General features: G+C 43.4%; 1 protein-coding gene across 7 annotated transcripts in view; it reads right to left on the reverse strand.

The window, feature by feature from the left end:
• The window catches only part of DIS3L2 (DIS3 like 3'-5' exoribonuclease 2), a 272704-nt gene that overhangs the window by 220113 nt on the left and 35139 nt on the right, over positions 1 to 17452 (reverse strand). For all 7 annotated transcript variants that reach the window (XM_039855704.1, XM_039855705.1, XM_039855706.1 and 4 more), the window contains exons 4-5: positions 13542 to 13595; positions 7573 to 7674 (exon numbers count right to left, since the gene is read on the reverse strand). In XM_039855704.1, the coding sequence (XP_039711638.1) occupies positions 7573 to 7674; positions 13542 to 13595 (156 nt within the window). The remainder of the gene's footprint in view (positions 1 to 7572; positions 7675 to 13541; positions 13596 to 17452) is intronic.

Here is a 17452-nt window from a genome sequence, read left to right on the forward strand (position 1 = left end):
TTTCTAGCATGCCATGAAATAGACATAAATACAGCAGAATCCATCCTCACCAGCGTAGACTTAGAAGGAATACGTGCTCACATGCCTGCGAACATACAGTTCCCCTGCCTAAAATATTCTCCTCTCCTCTGAATTTTCATGTGGCAAACTCTTCTTTCAAACCGAGACTGACATGCCGTCTATTCTAAGAAGCTTCACCCCATCCCCTTAAGCACAGCTGTCCTCTCTGCGCCCCCGAGTTCTGGCATCTGTACTCAGACCAGCTAGGGTACACGGCAAAGGGGACCACGGAGGCTTTCAGCACCGGTCTGCAAGTTCATCAAAGCGTGTTCGTCTCTGCAACCCCAGGACCTGGCCCAGTGTCAGGTACAACGTGGCTCGTAGGGCTGCTTGGCAGGGCAGGACGAGCAAGGTCCTTCATGAGGCCTCGTTATGCCTCTAGAACAGGCATCAGCAAACTACAGCTCATGGGCCAGATCCAGCTGTTTTTGCAAATAAAGTTTTATTAGAACATAACTGCTTTCATGCTAAAATGGCAGCTTTGTGAGGCTATAAAAAAACCGTATGGCCTCAAAGCCTAAAACATTTACTATCTGGTCTTTTACAGAAAAAGTATCCCTTCAATTACCCAAGCCTGAAATGTAGGAGCCATCCTAGCCTGTTCCTTCTCCCTTACCTCCTCCATCCAATCCCCACATTCCACCTTAATAAACGGTCTTCTATTCACCTCCTTGCAGTCTCCACGGCCTCCGCGACTCTTAACCATCTCCCACTGAGACTCTACTAAATAAATTTCTTGTCAGTCTCTCATCAGTTTTGCCCCTTTCCTTGAAGCCCTTCACCCTACCACCAGAATGATATTTTGATACAGACAGGCATACCTGGCGGGTATTGGGGTTCAGTTCCAGACCCCTGCAATAATGCAAGTTTCACAATAAAGAAAGCCGTAATCTTTTTTGCTGGTGGAGGATCTTGTCTTCAATTTGTAAGAAAACACATTTGTGAAGTAATAAAAAAAACTAAATGTGCCTGTATACAAATCTGACTGTGTCACCTGTCCTGAAAAATTTTTAATGGCTCCCCACTGCCTATACAATAACAGCTGAACTCCTTTACACAGTAGGAAGACATTTCATGTAACTCCCCCAGTGCAGCTACCAGCCTGGCCTCATCTCCTGCCAGATATTTTGATAAGCTCCACAATATCAAAATATCTGTAGTTTTTCAAATCTACCATGCTGCTTCCTCTAGTTACCTAAATTCATAATAGTTATGTATATGACCTAAATCATTACTAGTTTCTATAAAACACAGGATAAGCTTATATCCATTGAAATTTTTTAAAAAACAAAAATTTAAACAATAGAAGTAACAAGCAACAATGTCACAATAATGCTATCAATAATAACCTCTTTACAGTTTACAAATATTACCAAATAAATGACAGTACCTTTCCTTCCTTGCCTTTCACTTACAAAAACTGTACCATTAACTTAATTCAAAGATCATCAAATTTACTTAGCATCATCCATTGTACTTTAAAGCAAGAATTACATAACTGAGGGTGATTGAAAGGCCATCTGACTTCTCTTTTCATTAGTGGGAATGAATGTGTAGTAAGTGATAAGCTTTTGCCTGATCTCCCTAATGACCCAGGGCGTATGACTTTTCAGATGGCTAGTCAAGAATGCAGCGTAACATCGATCCAGTGTGACAGTCATGAGTGCAGCTCGCCAGGTATACCCTGTCAGCCCTACGTGGCGACACCTACTGGGAAGGACTGCGCTTCTTGGTTCTCTCGTGGTTGAGCAAGGCCAGGTGACTCTTTCCAGCCAATGAGTTGTGAGCAGAACTGAGAGTCACTTCTGGAGAAAGGCATTTTAAATGTGGCCTTCAAGGGCTCTGTTTCCTTCTGCCACCAGGAAAGGGGACTACTCCTGATGATAGTTGTTTCATTTAGCCTGGACTCTGGAGTGAGACTAATGCAAGGCAAAGCCCTTCATGATCCTGATGGGCAAGGAGCGTGCATAAGAAATAAGCCACGTCGCTCCACAGCATAACCTCACCTGCCACACAACTGTCAGCGATTTGGACGCTTCAAAGAAACGCACATTGAGACAGGAACATTTTACGTCAACATCTTATGTCAACCTTTTGTCTGCTGTGAGTAAATGTTGTCAGTGGTAAATTCAAGAGCTAGAAATAGTAAATTTGCGTTATTCTGTGATCTTGGCCAAACTATGACTCTCAGTCCTCATTTCAAAGAAGAATAACAGTAACATCTGGCATTTCTTGAGCACTTATAACGTGCTAACGCTGCTTTAAGTGCTTTACCATTAACTCATTCCTTACGATGAGAGTGAATTTCACTGAAACATCTCCTTGGAGTTAAGGAGAAATGAATTCGTTTTCTAGCAAATAATCTTGAAACATTAATTGGGAGTTTCCCAGCACAAATAAGCTACCCTATCCTTAAATGATACATTCCTTATTTCAGACATTTCAATTTGAATTACAGAGATCTGAAGGCATGTTTAAAGCAGGCAAGAACCTGAAGTATTTGATCCTAGAACTGGCAGTAATGAAGAAGAAAAGATGATTGTTAAAAATAGACTTGTATATATAACAATTTGGGGAAAATCTGATCGTGCTAGTAGATATACCTTGCCTACCGTACCACTGTGGGTGGAGGCTCCGAAGAACTTGCCCTCCATCATTAAGTACCTTCCAAGTCTTTCAGGGCCTGCCACCCAGGCCAAGAAACCAAACAGTTCTAAGAAATTCTAATTCCACCGGAATTGAGAACAATCCAAAATGATAGTGGTTATATAAGAGATTGGATTAAATATAATCTAGTATGATGGGTGCGTATTTAAAGAAGAACTTGGAAGACAAAACTTTAAAACAATCACTTGAAGGTGAAGTTAGTTGTCAAAGGAAATAATTTACTGTGCTAGACCAATTTCATGTGACCATAAGAAGGCCTGGAACAGGCACTGAAAATTGGGGATTAAATGTGCACTTTGATTCTTTCTGTTGTTTGTTTAATTTAGAACAAGAGTATTTGCTCCTATAAGCACTTCCTTTATTCTTTCAAACTCAAGTTGTTTCCTTCTTTCTATGCCAATCTCTTCCAAAATACCCATCCACACTTCTATTATTCCCTTGCTGAATTAGTATCTCTGCACAAAAATGAGTTTCTTAGTAATTGTGTAATAAACGTGTTAGAAAGTATAGAGTAACTGTCTCTGCTTCTCCGCCCTCTTTAATTCACATAGACTCTGCTTTGCTGTGAAATAATCCTGTCCCAAGAGAAATTAAGACAGCTGACGAATCGCTTGATTAATTTATCCCGACTGTATTCTGTCAGTACAATGCAGGCACTCAACAAATACCTGGGGGATAAGTGAAGAGCATTCTAGTTTAATCGATGTATTAAATCCATTCCAGCCTGTCTTACTATATTTTTAAATATTAAGCCAAAAGAACATAGAAGCTAAGTTCCAATGAGTAGAAATTTCACTTGAAATCCACCCTGACTCTTAAGCTAGTCGGCTTGTTTCACACTGTGTTATCTGACTGCATCTAACGTGAACGTGCTTTATCAGCCTCCCTCCCTCAGATTTCCTCTGGGCCACTGGCTATGGTTCCATCGACTAAGCCACTCACCCTAGTTCACAATCAAGCAAGGTAGGCAGTATTTAAACAGCTTCAGCTCCTCCTATAGGAGGCCTTTGCTTTTAACCCATCTTCCAGATCCAAGGTATCAGAGCTGAATTCTGGGTTCCCAAATCTCCCTTGTACAGCAAAAAAAAAAGCCCAGAATTCAGGGTTGGTCCTCCTCTTTGATTCTTGCTCCCGGTACCGCACTAGCCAATTCTAGCTTGGGGATCAATCTCCAGCCCAGTGGCTGCCTCTACCAGTCTGCTCGTAATAAGACAGTCCCACATTTCTGGAATTAAAACCCAATCCCAAAGCCCCAAAAGAACTAAGCTCCTACAAGATAAATGTCTACCTGCCTTCTGAATACCTGTGCCACAGGCCCCACAAATTTGGGATCTGCTGCCAGCCAGTCAAGATGGCATCTGGGTTTGTAACCCCTTTGACTCCGTGCCTCATCCAGCAGACTGCAGTTCTTGATTTGACATTCTAATTGGATCAATGCTCTCAGCATCTGATCCATTATCTAGATGAGGTTGTGACGCATTCTCAACGCCTGCTTCCCTAATGCCCTGAGAAGCCAGTCTTAAGATACAACCACTAGAATTCCAGTTTTTTTTTCTAAACTCTTTCCTAAAAATAATACCAGGCCTTTGGTCATTTCAACTGATAGCATCATTTTCTTTACCCATGATGGCAACTCAAAACATTACCTAATGCCAAAGCATATATTCCTATTTTGGGGTTTATGCCGATTTTTATGATAGTTAACAATATCTATCGACAGATCAAATAACTCTCTTCTTTATATCTCTGGACTAACAAATAGTAATGAGATCATGACATGAGGAGATGTGACCCGAATCCCAGCTCTGTCACTCGCTAATTATATGTTGTCTAAATAAGATGTTTAAGCTAAGCCTCAGGTTTCTCACTCATAAATGAGAACGAGATAACAGCAGACTAGATAATGGTGTGGGGCACTAAATACAGCTCCTGGCACATAGTAAGCACTAAAAACTTAGCAATCAGCAACGACATCTACAGGGTTTACCTACACTGATTTGTAAAGTAAAGAATTGGAATATTAAGGGAAGGCAATTAGGATAAACCTTTTACAGTAACAAAAAGGATGAACGATAAGGTCGTTTAATGATTATAGGAGATGAACTTGACAAGAGAAAGGAAAGCAAAAGGAAAAGAATGAGAGAGGCAGAGTGAAGATCAAATGAATGGCAGACAGAAGACTTTACAAAGCAAAGAGCAGTATTCCATGAGCTTCTTTGTAAAGGGGGGCCAAGGATGTTGGTCTCCCTGGAGAGCAAGATCTCAAGAACAGGAAGGAATGTCCTGCCTTTGCCAGAGTCTAAGAGAGTTGGTTGAGGGGCTGCAGCACTTAGCCAATGACATGGCAAAAAGAGAGAGCCTTATTCCGTACGTTCCCCCTGAAAGGGGAAATTTTCACAATCCTCTCTTGCCAAATCATTCTCAGCCCAAATCACTCTCATCCTAAAACAAAACAAATCCTCTCTCCTTCTCCATTCCCATCCTCAAACCTTAATTAAAATGTAACCTCCTCTATGAAATCTTCCCCAATTCATTCAGACAGAGTTTGATGTTTCCATAACATGTATTTCTCTTTCTCTCCTGCAAACCATGTTACAATTGTTCCCATTCCCTTCCCATCGGGTCTATGAGCTCCTTAAGAGCACAGCCAGTAACCTACCTGAGTCTGTACCTCCAGCATCTAGCACAGAGCAAGATGGCTGGAAGATGAGAAGCACCTGGGTACCCTGCACTGCTCCACGCAGAAACATCAGGATCATGGCTCCTAACCATTTGGGGGACTTGTGCCCCTAGCTTTGAAAACCTGAAGAAAGTCACAGACACTCAGCCTAGAAAAATATATACACACACACTCAACACACACACACACACACACACATGCACGCGCACACACACACGAAAGTGCAATAAGCTAAAAGTCAAAAGATCTGGATTCTACTCCTTGGTTCTGTGAAAAACTCCAAGTTCTCAAACAAGGCACTTAATTTCCCAATTGACAAGGTAAAGAAACTATCATTTGCCCTTCAACTATCCTTCATTAGATGTCTGTAATAAAAAAAAATACATATATACTAAAAATGTGGAAGAATGCTGAAATTAAAATTGTTGTGTAGAAGCAGGTTATGTTTTATTATTGCCTCACAGCTTGATACTTTTACAGCTCTCTGTTTTGCCAAAAAAAAACATGCTGTGAAATAAATTGACTGTTTACTACAACAGCTAAAAGAATCGTTTTTTCTAAAACCCCAATGGCCCTGTAGTTTACACACCCAAGAGGGGTGAGCGCAGCAAGTATAAAGAAGCAGAGATGAATAATCCAATTAATTCGCATTTGCTCACACCCTTTGACTACAAATTCCTCTGATAACAATATGCTTTTGTCCTAACAAACCTGTGATACAATTGGCCAGTATGCTTTGAGATGTTTATGTTCTACATGTCAGGGATTCTTGATGCCAGTCTGAATTTCTCCTCTCTCTAATTTGGCCCTATCACCAACAACTGTCACAGGTGGGTGACAGTCAACAGAACTCCTCTCTTCAGAATGGGAAGCTGTGAAATACTCTAACCAATGAGTCCTAAGAGACACACCTAGTGGGACCAACTTTAATATGAAAAGCAACTGTCAGGCAGTCGCTGTGAAGACCCTCAGGAGCTCCACAGAAACGGAGTGAGGAAGGGGTCCTGGGCCGTCCCCCACGCTTCAAATCTTCTGCAGGCTGAAGGGGGCCTGCACACACCAAGGCCACCCCTCTGTCTCTGCCCCTACTCTACTCCTACCAGTCCAGGCCTCTCTCTGTCTCCATGCCAGTATTTTACAGATATTAACTATAAAACAGAAAAACAACAAGTGGTGTCCATGTGGCCTGAATGTTGGACAGTGAGAATACTCTAAGAATTTCTACAAATTCTTATCTGCGTAACTAGCTCCAGTGACCCAGAATCCACAAAATTAGACCTTTTAGGAAAAACCATGACTGCTGAGTTGACTCTAAAAGCAGGTATAGGCTTCTGTCTAGAAGCGAAGGCACCAAAGCAGAAGTAGGAATGCCCAAGTCCTAAACCTGGACTTTAGAACCCAATAACAAACACCTTCTCCTCCAACCCACTCCCATTTTCTTAGGCTTCCTGCCCAAAGCAAGAGAGCTTGACAATATCAGGAAAGGAGGTGCGTGCTGAAATGGGTGAAGAACAACGGAAATAATGCAACCAATTTACTCATTTCTATGCTTGTTTATTTCAGCCATCTCCTACCTCAGCCGAGGACAGTAAGGGTGCTCAGTGAGGGCAGGAACCATGCCGTGTTGATCATAATTTCCCCGCGCGCTACAAACCCCTAGCACGAGGTCGAACTCAGCTACCGCAGCCCCGGCAGATGCAGAGGGATTTAACCGATGCCGGAACAAAGCTCGGGTGTAAGGGAACACTTCCCACACCTTGGACAAGCTAACGATAAGAACCTGCATTTCTTGAGCTTCTACCATTGATCAGGCACCATTCTACGACTTTTATAGGTATTCTCATTTAATTCTCATGACAAATCTATGAAGTAGGTACTAGATAATTCCCACTTTGTGGATGAAGCATTTGAGGCACAGTGAGAGGTCAGTTTGCAAGCCATGTGACGGGGGGACAGATCACAGGGGGACAGCAAGGAGAGCAACTCGAACCATTCGATGTCTGCTCCCCGATGCTGCGTCCTAAGTGTTATGAAGCCTGTGTCTAAAGCGACCACAGGGCCCGGGGGGTCCACAGCTGCTTCAGCTTATGAAGCTTTCCTGGTACACCATGAAATGCTGAAGGCCCCGAGAAGCCTGTCATTAGAAAAGGCGGAGTTTAACTCACCTGCCACCGCTCTTCCGGAAGCAGCTTCACAACCACCAGATCCCCATTCAAGGCTCTGTTACGAGCAACAACCCCGTCAATAAAAATGTCTCGATCACCATCCTAGGATGGAGAAAGAAAGAAAACAGTCAGCTTACTAAGTCTTGGAACCAAAAATTACTTTCTTGGTTTAAAAGCTGTAGACTCTACAATCCGTCCACTGACTGAACAGAAACACCAGTACATAGCCACAAGCGGACCTAGAGGGAGCTCGGTCTCTTTGGAACTAAAAGAAATGATGAACACATCAGAGCAGGTTAACAGAATGCTTTAAAAAAAAATTAAAAAACACCATATAAGATCTACTACAAACAAACGAAAACACATAAAGTAAAAAACTAGGATTGCATGCTTCCATAACTGAAATGAGAAAGGAGTAAATTATTCTTACGTTCTCTTTTTTTGTTTTAAATAACAAAGCATGATTATATATTTTCTACACTAGCTAAATATTTTTAAATAAGGATAAGGGTAAAATATTGAAAGTTTGCAAGAAAACTGAAGAACTGCAACATATAATCCCCCAAGAAAACCAACTGAGCATGAGCAGCAACCAGCCCTAGAATGCAGCAGGTTCTCTACGAGGAAACCAGCAAAATCCTACTCCTCCCCCACCCCGCCAACGCCCACCCCCGGAAAGCGGCAGAGAGCGCACACTGTGCTTGTCTTTATGGAGACCCACATAGAAGGCAAAGAAGTAAAGGGCAGGGATGGGGATTGAGATCCATAAAGCATTCTCACATTCCTCCTCTCTCTCCGACTCAGAAGCAGGGTGAATTCCCAACTGTGAACAACACAACAAGGCACTGACCCTTCATCCTTAATCACATGCTTACAAACGACCCACTTTACACAGTGTAGACACAGTGAAATCCTCAGGTATTGATTGCTAAATTTAAATTAATGCCAGAATCTTCCCATTAAGCCAAATTACTTTACAAAAACACTTAAATGGAAAAGACAGCTAAGGAAAATAAGGTTTCATGACAAAATTAAGTATTTTCAAAACGTTTCATCAACAAACATGCAAACATGTACTCTTATCCTTTTTTGTCCTCCCAAAAGTTTATACTATATGCTCTTTCCAGAGGATACAAGAGAAGTAAAATGTTAATTTTTCTTAAAGGACGTAATAATAGTAAACAGGCTTGGAAACTCAAAATGTTCTAATACACATATGACATAGAATAGATTTAATACTCAAACTGCAGGTGATTACTATGACATTTTAGTTAAAGTTAAAATTAGCATTCCAAATCACCAACCTCCCCGCACCCTATTTGCCACCCGCCCCCGCCATGGGATTTCAGACACTCAGCAATTTTTATACTTTCCACTCACAAACCATTAGAGATCTTTCAGAACAGTCTTTCTGTTCAAGGTCCAATCTAGCCACGGGCTGGCAGCTGTGGCCTGCACACTTTGCCAAACCTGACCCACCCAAGTCCCTGAGGAACAGCTACCGTGCTAGCCACAAAGACGGAATGACTGCAGCTGACCTCAAGACAAGCTCCTCAGAGAAACAAGGAAGAGGCAACCAGTAAATGGTGAACAACGGAAGTGCGGCACCACATTATCAATCACTGCCTTCTGTGATTTGTAAAGCAATGGAAGCTCTCCGACTGCCTAAGAATGAAAAGAGCTGTCTGTATGGAGGCCGTCCTCCCCACTATTATGTGTCAAAACATATGCAATGAGACGTCCCTTTCATAAGCAGCTACACCACCCTTAGACAGACAGCTCAGAGATTTGAGATAAGATGCTGGTACAGTCATGTTTCTATTCCAAAAAAACAAGAAAAGTAGGGCTGAGCTGAACCTAAGACAACACACAAATTTATAGTAATTGCAGCATTACTCAGCTCTTAATTTGATTCAGTCAGAAGCCTGTATCTATGGCAGAATCTCTTATTTTAAAAATATTAAACTTGGGAACACTTCCATATTAAAAGTCTGAGTCAGCCTCACAACCAGGGGTCCCCAACCCTCAAGCCACCTGGTCAGTGGCTTGTTAGGAACTGGGGTGCACAGCAGGAGATGAGCGGCAGGTGAGCTGCAGGCCAGTGAGTGAAGCTTCGTCTGTATTTGCAGCCGCTCCCCAGCGCTAGCATCATTGCCTCAGCTCCACCTCAGATCGTCAGGCGTTAGATTCTCATAGGAGCACCGGTCTCTGGTGCCAAAAAAGGTTGGAGACCACTGCTCTTAACTACTTTTTAAAGCCAAATGCTTCAGCCCTTTATTAGAATGCCAGAAGACTTGCTTTTACCCATCAGAAAGAGTCGGGGGGGCGGGGCGGGGAGGATAATGAACAACCCTAGAGGAAATAAACGGGGATCTGGGGGTACTCTCACCAAATACGTAGTTAGATATGGAGGTGGGAGCATGACCCAGGTATGCCATAATGGTCAGAGCATCTTCCATTGATGGAATAGCTCCTTTTGGACCTGAAATAAATTCCGCAGACGTACAAAGAGTGCCTCCCATGACAAGATGCATGAAAAAGTTACAGAACTCCTTGCACCAACGTAATTCAGAATGGAAACTAGGCTTTTTGTAAAAAGCCAGGTTTTTATATTGGGTCTATTTCTCTTTATCTTATCCCCCAAAGAGGATAAAAACGTGTCTTAATAATATCAAATTATTTTGGTTTGCTTGAAAGTCACGTGGTTTTATTCTAACTCTATACCTTACTTTTATTGAGAACCCCAGGAGAATAGACTGGCAGGTACACATAAAAGTGACTTATCCCATGTATTTTGAGTTTGTCGTAAGAAAATGAAAATCAACTTTCTATTAGTATAAACTATAATAAATCTAAGTCAATTTCCCCCAAAACAAAGTACTTTTAATACCTGATGATCAATTCACTATTCCTAGCCTACTGATTAAGTAGATATTTTAACACAGCAAATGACATTTCATAACCTTTTTTGGAGTCAGTAAGAATAAAACTACATAATTTCAACAAATCTGTCTATTTTTGTCTCTCCATAAACCTTTAAAATTTTAAAGTTGGGAGGAACATTAGACAATATGTAATCTACCCCCTCATTTCACAAATAAGGAAACTTTTCTAGCTTTCATTGTCAGAGCAGAGGCTACATCTTCTTTACTATCATTTCTTGTCTTTATTCTCTTGCTAAAGCAGGGGATGATGGCACGCAGGCCCGGGTTCTGACATCCTCTCCCCTGGCTACCTGTGAGCATTTCTGCAGTACCTACAAGTTCACTACTGACACAGACATAACCTATGTGTACTCAGAAATCCAGACCAGCGGTGGGATTTATCTACATGTAACTTACTGTCTCTGCTATCTTCCTCTTCAATGGCTTTCTGTAATGCTTCTCAAACCTAAAACTAACAAGACAAAAAAAAACCTAGAATGCAAGATTATTCTAGTGTCCAAAACTAGAGAATCTACAATCATTCACAAACAGGCCTTGACGGAGCTTTTACAGTCTGCTCTTAATTAGAGATGACTCATTTAGCACTTTTTCTCCCTCTGTGACAATATGACTACTCCATCAGTGGCCAGATAGGAGTATAAAAGAGGCATAGAACTAAACCAATCCTAAAATCACAACTGCCTGAAAATTTCTAAATAAGACATGCCAGGAACACAAGTTCAAGTAGAACAATTTGAGCTTTTGAAACATCAATGGCTCCTGCCACTTAACCTCCTTTAACAAACCAGATTAAACAGTGGTGACACAAACTGCAAATTTAAATCGCATAAATTTCAATTATAGGAACCTAACTAGGCCCCACACTTTAACAGACCTCTGCTCTGGCCCTCCTCCAGCCACACCCCTCGTCTTCATGTAAGGAGTTCTCAGGGCCTAAAGGCTGTGTATCCCCATTTATACTCAGGCCCAAACCCACTTCCAGGACAAAAACAGGCATCTTCTCCAAGTCTGCCTTCCCAAAGACTGACCACATCACAGGTGGCACCCCATGGATTTGACAGGTGGCTAAGGGGTGGGTACTTCCACAGAGTTTGGACATGCGAGATAAGATGCCCACATAGGTGCATGCAGGGGCCCTCGCCGAATGGGGGTAGGCAGCAAACAGGGCACAGGAGCCAGAACTGGGAAGGGAAGAAGGACAGGCCAGGGGCAGACCCTCTCTATGCAGCCCATTTCAGCACAGGGCTCCAAGGAGTCTGAGAATTCTACATTTGAACCCAAGTACATGGAGGTATGTTTGGCAAGGAATATATTTTATTTGTCATGAATATATTTTACTTAACAGTTTGCTAGTGTGATTTATAACTTCTTGATATTTAATAGAAGGTATGTGTGCCTCCGTTTGTACTTTTGACCTAGGCCCCACACTTGTCAGGAGCCAGCCTAACAGGGATCTAGCTTGGGGAAATTCAATACTGTGTACTCAGGGAAGAGAAAGCAAGCAGCAGAATTTTCCAGATGCTGTGTCGTTCCCTCATCACACCCGTCAGTGAGAGCAAACCTCGGTGTGAGCAGGAGCCGGGAGACGGGAAACCTGCTGGGTGCCCAGGCGCCTCTCTGGCCGCACACCCTGCTGCACTGGGTGTGTGTCTCATGTCTAAAAACCCATGTTGCCCACATTAGGGGCCCAGAATATAACTGAGCACCCTCAACTGGTCCGCCAATTACGAAACAGTCATTCTTTTTAATGTGGAGAGAACACTGAATATGCTGGACTTCTTGAGAGGTGGTTTATCTGTCTCTAACACAGCATAGTTCTGAGAGATTTTCATGCTTAATTTTTATGATTACTGAATGTGCTTTTCATCTTATGAGCAAACTCTGGAACCTAACGCCTATATAAATTGTGTTTCTACTGTATGACGGAACTGCTCCCGCAGCTAAGTTACTACCCCAGAGCCGACCCTCAATTCTACAGTCCAAGTCCCAAGGTGAACACAGGTACCATGTTCTGTCACAGGAATGGAATATGACTCAGGGGAACAATGTGACTTGTCAGGAATACTTTTTATCTAACCCAATGGGTAAGACCTGAACTTAAGATACAAATGTGACTCCTTGGCTTCTGGAGGGCACGGGAAAAAACGACTAAACTGATCTTGAGAATAGGTCTGAAGGTTATCGTAACAACAGTAATACCTATGAAGTACATGACTCAATTTGTATTCTCACTAAACCTGTCATTTAACATAATGAAATACGTTAACTGAAATATATGTACTCCACTTCCTCATCTACAAGCAAAAGTTCATCCCTATGGTCTACCTTCCACCTTGAAAATCTGTAATTCTATGGCTACCCTATTTATGGCGTCCTGGAAAAGTTGGATCAGGAATCTTAGAACATTGCTCTTGCGGCTTTGCACAATCTCACCTTATTCAGTGACCTGCCATTTACTATATGTCAGAGTGAACCTCCCTTCGCAGAGGGAGAACCCGTTAAAATGAGTCATGAACATCAGGAAGGGTAGAAAGACGCAGCGACAAAGAGCCTTGTTACCTACCAAGTCCTATCACTTGCAAAAAAGTAAAGTGAGAAACTCTGACCAAAAAAAAAGCATTTTTGGACAAATTTGCAGATTAGCCCATGCAATAGATCGAAAGTAGATAGCATATTTGTTTAGGAAAGATAAACTGAAACTGGTGGAAAACCCATAAATCCTTTTAAGCAATAAATCAAGGGCATTCAGTGACACGGACCGGTGGGTGTCTACCTGGGTCCGGCTGCTCCCTGCAGCCCAGTAACGAGGGCCATCCCTTTCATCCGAAGTGTGATTTTAAGACTGGCGGAAAGGGTTGTTAACCAAAAGCAAATTTTGTTTATTTAAATGTGAAACACATTTTTGCCTATCCTCAATTTTGTTTTACTACTCTGCTTTTTAGTTAGAATATATGATTTCAGTTTCAGAGCACATCTAAAAAATTAAATGTGACATTAAGTTTATTATAAAGTTACTAAACTTACCGGGGAAGGAATGAAGGCTTCGTGAAACTTCTTAGGATTAATTCTCAATACGCCCTAAAAATAAAAAATGCAATCTATGAAAATTTAGTTATATACACTTATGATTTTTCCATGCTTATGTTATTCTCCAATAAAAACGTTTTTCAAGTAATTAAACAGTTCAATTTAGGAAACCAATTAGATGAGAACTATTCATGAAACGCATGAACCATGATTTACACTGATACCTGTAACACAGCGTTCCACCAAAACCCGAAAGCTCACACTGGCACCTGGCTGTGAACAGGCAGAGGTGAGAAGCAACAGAGCCCGGAGTGGAAAAGTGGCAACAGCCGGGATTCCGTGTGCCCCGGCGAGCTGTCTTCAAATTTAACCTTCACTCTGAGAACAAGGCGATCAGGGGATCACGCCTCAGCACATAATGGCCTTTTTAATTCTCTAAGACCTTCCCACCGTGCTTGTTTCTGTGACAACTTTCTAAGTGATGCAGGTCGATTTCCAACCTAGATACTGAGCCTCGAGGGACTGGATGCATATTTTTTACTCCGGCCCCTCTGCAGAGCTGAATGTGTCAATAATTCAAAATGGTCCAGAACCGCTCTTAATGTAAATGGGAATTCTGGCTCCAACAGCCAGGCCACCCAGTCTGCCTTCAACTTCATGTTATTCCAGCACCAAATCAGGGTCTGCTTCTATTTATGCACAGGGGTGCAGGTGGGGGCCGTCCTCAATGCAGTTCAGTATTTTAGGCTCGTGCAGGAAGCCGTAACCCGGCCCGCTTCCAGCTGCATTTGAAGGCCACAGGAACACATGGATCGAGGCAGTTATTTTCCTAACAGCCAGACTCAAAGAGTGTCTTGAGAAAGTGTTTTAAATAACATTTCCCCCCTAAAATGTTGAAAGACTCAAAGATACATAATTAACAAAATAAGTGAGGGCATTAAAATAAAGCAGAAAGTAATTCTTTCTTTCACCGGTGCCCCAAGTTTAAATGACAAATTTCCATGCAACGGTTTATACTACCGTTAACATCCCAAGGAACTACCACAAATGCTTGTTCAGTCCTTAATTCAATAGTTATCGACTGCATTCTACTTTCAAGACCCTGTGACAGACAATGTGGGAGAGAGAATGGTGACCAAGCTCGGCTCTTGTTTATAAAGTAAATCACGAATGCCGTAAGTGAGGGCACGGCTGGTTTTCAGCTGGAGGCACTAGGAGAAGCTCCGGAGACAGTGTCTGACCTGCTCCTTGATGGAGGAGCAACCTATGCAGGTAAATCAGAAGGGAAATACAGGTGCGAGACACTGTGTAAGCAAGAGTGATTAAGAGGGCAAATTCTCTTCTCCCACCAGGCTGCAGCTCTGCTTGGGGCAGAGAGAGAGGGGCTGGAAGCAAAGGCTGGCAAAGCTCCCTGAGGCCAGCCCCTCTTCAGGAAACTGTCACAGCAATTTCCCTTGTAAGACAGCTGTTTCTTGTTGGACAGAAGCCTTGTTCAAGAAAAACACTGCAATCTGACTGGCGCATACTCTTTAAGAACTGGACCTCAGGAACAGAAGTCCCTTTGAGAGTGTAGATCACACTAAAAAAGAACAGAGACCCTTAGCAGACTGTCACCCTCACAGCCTGATGGAAGAAGCTGTCGGTAACACATGTCGAGAAATGCTCTTTTAACTAAAAGGGGCTTCTAGCAGACGTTCCGTCTTATTCACCTAAAGAAGTCCAGGACTTCCACTGCCATATTTTTATGACCATCACCTAATCTGCCCCAACCCCTCATCTCTCACCTTCTTCCTCATCCCTTTCCTAGGTCTGGAACTGGATCAGCAAGGCTCCTGCATGCTCCATCTCTTCTCTGAGTGCTCCTGTGCCTCCCTGTCTTAACTGAAACCTGGCTATCCCCTGATGTGACCACTTCCCATGAAATATTCTCAAAGAGAACCTGTTTTCTCTCTTCTAGTCTATGTCTCTCAGAGACCAGAAGAAGAATGTTTCCCCCGTTTCCATTTTAGTTTTAACATTTTGTTTCCTCCATTCTCTTTCAAACTCCCCAGATCCTTTGAAATTCATGCCATGGGCTCCTGCTATACCTCCTGGGTGCCGTCATCTTCAAAGCTTCTGATCTATCCTCCCTGATTCACTAATGCTTTGTCTAGCAGCTCACTGGCTTCCTCTCCAACCCCGTTCCTATAAACACTTACTAGGACTTCACATCCATATGGCTGACCAGGCAACCCTAGCCAGTCACTCCAGCCACCTCTTCCTCCACCCAACCCTAGCCGCTCTCTCCCATGTTCACAGCCTGCATCTTGTCATCATTGCTAATTATCCCACCACCAAAAAGAAGAAATCAAGTATTACTTTCCGCTCCTTGCCTTCCAGCTCACTTCAGCAAGTCTTCATCTTCACTAAGACCTCCAACCACGGATCTGATCACATTTTTACCGCTCATCATCCTCTCACTGTATTCACTCCCTTCCGTGGCCACCTAGTTGCCGTGACCCAGCACCTCCTGCCCCTGCCAACCCTGAGACTTGGGTCCACTCTTGCTCTTACGTGCAACTAGCAAAATTTCACTCTCAGTTGACCCCGACTATATGCACTCTCCACGCCTGCACCCCAAGGAGCTGAATGTATCTCTGTAGAAAAATACCACACAACTGGGCTACTTCGCCTAACTTGGCAATCACAAACATGTTTTACTTGGCTTACAGGATGTTTGAGAATGCTGAAAACTGAGGAATTTCACACATAAATATGTATTTCCAGATTTTCTTGAAACATCAGTTAACCCCACATGGCAGCAACCACCTGAGTTGGATAACAGATGCTTCTCTTATAGCAAATAACACTGACACCAGTAAGTGTCGCACACTGTTCCATATCTACTTAACGAATTTAACCCTCAAAACGACTCTACAAGGTGGGTACTGATATCCTCCTCTTTACAGACGAGAACCCTGAGGCCCCGAGCAGGGCCCGCTCTCACACCAGTCAAGCTCACGCGGTCTGGTTGCTGGGTCCTTGCTCCACACAACTGCAGACTGGCCCTCTGTTTGCCACAGTCAACACCAGGGCCTCTTCACTCGCGTGTGCCACCTGCTCCCTTCCCCCCAAAAACCATACACACTCCAACCTCAGCCTCCCACCCTGGTCAATGGCAGCGTCACCCATCCTGCTGCTCGACCCCAACGCTTAGGAGTCACCCTTCATCCCTCCCTTCGCCTCGGCTTCCGTGCTTCACCCAGCCACGTGGCAGGCCAGTTCTGGCTCCGCCGCTGCTCTCCACCAACACCCTTGTTCACGCCTCTTTTGTCGCCGGGTGTACTCTGATGGCCTTCTGCATGCTCTCCCTGCTTCCGCTCTAGTCTATTTGTCTTACAACTGCCAGAGAGATGTTTTTAAAGCGTAAAATAGATCATGTCTTTCTCCTGCTTAGTACCCCTCAGCAACTCCCCATCGCTCTTTAAACAAATATCCAAATCTCCGGCAGAGCCCAGAGACCCTACGTGACATGGCGGCCACCTGACTCTCCGACTTATTCCCATATCGTAATCCCCTCTGCTCGCCACGTCCAGCAGGCTCCCTTCTCAGTCCTCCAGGACGCCGAGCCGAGCCTTCTTCTGATTGCTGTTCCTCCACTAGCCGATCTCTCCGCCTGTAACGTTCTTTTTCTAATTCTCCATAAGGCTGGCTCATTCTCACCGTTCAGACCCCGACTCGGAGACCACCTCCTCAGAAGTGAGTACAGCGCTCCTCACGAGCTGTAATTTCCTCTTTATTTGTTTAGTTGTGTTTGCCTATCTCCCCCAGTGAATTGCCTCTCCGTTATATACTTGCTACTTAACAGGCAGTCAGGAAGTATTTGTCGAGCTAATTAATTTCTGCAGAGCTGAAGTTCTCTCACCCCG

Source organism: Pteropus medius, unplaced genomic scaffold (assembly GCF_902729225.1).
Source record: "Pteropus medius unplaced genomic scaffold, Ma_sr-lr_union100, whole genome shotgun sequence".
NCBI classification, from domain to species: Eukaryota; Metazoa; Chordata; class Mammalia; order Chiroptera; family Pteropodidae; genus Pteropus; species Pteropus medius.